At 39.3% G+C, this 4,152-nt stretch overlaps 1 protein-coding gene across 1 annotated transcript; it reads left to right on the top strand.

Annotated features, from left to right (window-relative positions):
- The first annotated feature begins 494 nt into the window (after nt 1-494).
- Nucleotides 495-1,232, top strand: LOC126018808 (mas-related G-protein coupled receptor member X4-like). Its single transcript, XM_049780905.1, has one exon. The coding sequence runs from the start codon at nt 495-497 to the stop codon at nt 1,230-1,232; it is 738 nt and encodes a 245-aa protein (XP_049636862.1).
- The last annotated feature ends 2,920 nt before the right edge of the window (nt 1,233-4,152 follow it).

Raw genomic sequence — 4,152 nt, 5'->3', positions numbered from 1 at the left:
TCTCTACCCAGCAACTCCTGAACAAGCCTCTCAGAAGCTGTATCCTGGGCTCAGGTGGAGACAGATCTGAAGGTGTTTAAGAAGCGACACTGGCCTGAGTTTGAGGGCAAGGTTCCTGAGACTAGTGGCTGATACGGTCAGGACTGTGGGGATTCTCACACAGAACCATCCCCTGGGTCCCTATTTATTAGTCTGTGAAATCTGAAACTGCAATTAGGTGCAGTGAGAGACCAACCCTGAACTCAGGGGCCCTGTTTCTGCCCACAGCTCTATTTCATAGGGCACCAAAGTAGCACGACCCACAGATGGCTTCTGAGCCCAGAAATCACACAGCTGACATGCCTCAGCTGCTTTGGAACAACTGGACTGTGTTAACAGAAGAGGGAAATACCTCCTCACTGAACACAAAAAATACTATGAATTATTTATCTTTTTATAACACTTTGAGCTTTATGGTGATTGTGGCTGTCATTATATTCATTAACCTCTGCGGCATGGTGGGAAATGGGATTGTCATCTGGCTGCTGGGTTTCCGCCTGAAGAGGAACCACTTCTCTGTCTATATCCTCAACTTGGCCATTGCAGACTTCACCAACCTCTCATCTTCTGTTCTGCAGCTGTTAAATTTCTATATATCTATCTATACTTTTATTAATTTTGTAATAGAACTCGCAGTCTATTCCTACCTGGTGGGTCTGAGCCTGCTCATGGCCATCAGCATTGAGCACTGTGTCTCTGTGCTCTGGCCCATTTGGTACAAATGCTACCGACCGACACATCTCTCCACCATTGTGTGTGCCCTCATTTGGGTCCTGTTCCTCATTTTTGTTTTAATGATAACTGTGTTTCCTTACTGGAATAAGTATACAAAAAGTAACATATATAATTTTTCATCCCTTCCAACTTTCCTGGTGCTCTTTGTTTGCAGCCTGACCCTATTCATCCGGGTCCAGTGTTACTCCCAGCAGAGAAAGCCCAGCAGGCTCTACTGGACCATTTTGCTCAATGTCCTGGCCTTCCTGCTGCTCTGTGTGCCAAGAACAGTCTATAAGGTCTGCATGTTGTCCATGGAATTATCAGTCTATCATTCTGAGATACTTTTCTTCATGACCGCTCTTCATTTCATGAACAGTGCAGTTAATCCTATCATTTACTTCTTTATTGGACGACACAGGCAGTGGGGGGGGCAGAAAACCCCTTCGGGAAGTGCTCCAGAGGGCGCTGATGGATGAGAATGAGGATTCTTAGCAGAGAAGAGAAAAGAATCTCAGATAGAATATGACAAATGTTAAGCATCAAGAGGGGACACTCGACTGAGAACTCCTTTTCTGACTCTACAGACCAGGAAACACTTCTGAATGTCCATCACAGCATCATAGACATTTAACATCTGCTTTAATTTATATGGAAACACATGTATTATTATCAGCTATGTAAACTCTAAGATGTATAATGATTATGTATTAAGTATAAATCTATTATGATCCAGTATGTCAACTATCTGACTGTGGGATTCTTCAGGAGAAGATGTGTTAGTGTAGAGAAATACCGACACTCTTCATGAAAATGACTCACTTCCTGCATGTCTACTCACCTCCTGCATCTCCCCTCTTAAGGCTTGGGATATACCCAGGCTTTATCTCTGCACTCTTTGGAGCACTTGATTCAGGACTCATGTGACAGTGTGTCCTTGGAGGATACTCTCTGGAATGTTTCTGAGCTCATGGCATAGTGCTGGATCTCTGACCTTGACAAGTGTCCCATGGACAGACTCCCCCTACAGATGTGTTTACAAATATAAGCTCTTCTAAACTCTGTTCTTTCAATTTTCCTTTTATACTTTCCTTTCCTATCTGGATTCACTTGATATCTTTTTCTTGCCTAATCGCTATAGCAGGTACTTCCAGTACTATGTTGAATAGGAGTGGTGAGAGAGGACAGTCTTGCCTTGTAACGGAATTTAGAGAAAAGGAGTTTTGTTTTTCTCCATTGAGGATAATGTTAGCCATTGGCTTGTGGTAGATGGCCTTAACTATATTGAGAAAGGTACCTTTCATTCCCATCTTGCTGAGAGTTTTCATCGAGAATGGGTGTTGGACGTTATTAAATGCTTTCTCTGCATCTACTGATATGATCATGTGATTTTGATTTTTCTTGTTGTTGATGTTGTGTATTATGTTGATAGATTTACGAATGTTAAACCATTCTTGCATTCCTGGGATGAAACCTACTCGATCATAGCGAATGATCTTCTTGATGAGGCATTAGATCCTGTTTGCCAGGATTTTGTTGAGGATCTTTCCATCTTTGTTCATCAGGGATATTTGTCTGTAATTTTCTTTTTTGGCAGCATTTTTATATGGTTTTGGTATTAAGATTACATTGGTTTTAAAAAAGCTATTTGGAAGTGTTCCTGTTTTTTCAATTTCATGAAAGAGCCTGGCCAAGATTGATAGTAGTTCCTCTTGAAAGGTTTGAAAGAATTCATTCGTGAATCAGTCGGGGCCTGGGCTTTTGTTTTTGGGCAAAGTTTTGATTATGGTTTTAATTTCCTCAATAGTGATGGGGTATTTAGATGTGCTACATTTTCTTTATTCAACTGTGAAAGGTTATATGATTTCAAGGATTTATCCATTTCTTCAAGGTTCTCATATTTAGTGGCATAGAGTTTCTCAAAGTAGTCTCTAAATACCCTTCGAATCTCTGCAGTATCTGTACTGATCTCCCCCTTTTCATTTCTAATACGCATTATCAATTTTCTCTCCCTCTCTTTCTTTGTGAGTTTTGCCAATGGTCTATCAATCTTGTTTATTTTTTCAAAGAACCAACTTCTGTTTTCTTTGATCTTTCAGATTTTTTTTGGTTTCCACTTCATTGATTTCTGCTCTCAGCTTTGTTATTTCTTTCTGTCTCCCTAGTTTTTGTTCCTTTTGTTGATCATTTCTAATTCTATAAGCTGCATCATTAAGCTATTTATGTATGCTCCTTCTTCCTTCCTGATGTGTGCTTGCAAAGCTATAAATTTTCCTTTCAGTACTCCTTTTGCTGTATCCCATAGGTTCTGATAGTTTGTGTTTTCATTGTCATTTGTTTCCAGGAAAGTTTTGATTTCCTCTTTGATTTCCTCTTGGACCCACTGATTGTTCAGTAATAGACTGCTTAATTCCTAGCTGTTAAAGTTTTTCTTGTGTGTCCCTTTGTAGTTCACATCTAACTTCAGAGCCTTGTGGTCAGCAAAGGTAGCCTGCAAAATTTCTATCCTCTTGATTTTATAGGGTATGTTTTATGTGTCAGCATGTGGTCTATCCTGGAGAATGACCCATTACATTGGAAAAGACTGTGTATCCAGGTTTCTGGAGGTGGAGTGCCCTATATATATATATACATATATATGTACTAGGACTCTTTATTCCATTTCTCTTTTCAGGTCTAGTCTATTTTTGTTGGGTTTCAATCTGGTTGACCTATCAAGTGTTGACAAAGCCGTGTTGAGGTCTCCTACAATTGTGTTATTATTGATATCCTTTTTCAGATTTGTCAACAATTGTATTAAATATTTGCTAGTCCCTCATTGGGTGCATATATGTTTAGGAGAGTGATTTCTTCCTGCTGTACATATCCCTTGATTAGTACATAATGTCCATCTTTGTCCCTTACAATTTTTCTGATTATAAAGTTTGTGTCATTTGATATTAGTATGGCCACTCCAGCTTTTTTTAAAGGTGTTATTTGCTTAATTATTTTCCTCCAGCCTTTGATTTTGAGTCTGTGTTTGTACTGACTATTCAGGTGTGTTTCTTGTAGGCAGCAGAAGGTTGGGTTCAGTTTTTTGATACATTTTGCCACTCTGTGTCTCTTAACTGGTGAAATTAGTCCATTGACAATGAGAGAGATAATTGTCATGGGATTTAGTGCCATCTTTGTGTAGAAGTTGGGTGTGTTTGTTGTTCTGTCTTGTCTTTAAATTAGACCTTTCAGTTTTTCTTTTAATGTTGGTTTTGAGTCTGTGAAGTTTCTTAGCTAGTGTTTATCTGTGAAGCTATATATACTTTCTTCAAACCTGAAAGTAAGTTTTGCTGGGTGCAGTATTCTAGGCAAAGCATTTATTTCATTGAGTTTTGTCACTATATCCCACCACTGCCTTCTGGCCTT

The sequence above is a fragment of the Suncus etruscus genome, chromosome 9 (genome assembly GCF_024139225.1).
Source record: "Suncus etruscus isolate mSunEtr1 chromosome 9, mSunEtr1.pri.cur, whole genome shotgun sequence".
In the NCBI taxonomy this organism is placed as follows: domain Eukaryota; kingdom Metazoa; phylum Chordata; class Mammalia; order Eulipotyphla; family Soricidae; genus Suncus; species Suncus etruscus.
Note: the sequence above shows the minus strand (reverse complement) of the source record. Positions and strands in the feature narration are given on the sequence as shown.

What these genes read in the sequence shown, in the direction of transcription:
- LOC126018808 (XM_049780905.1), top strand. Translation starts at nt 495, where the DNA reads ATGGTGGGAAATGGGATTGTCATCTGGCTGCTGGGTTTCCGCCTGAAG.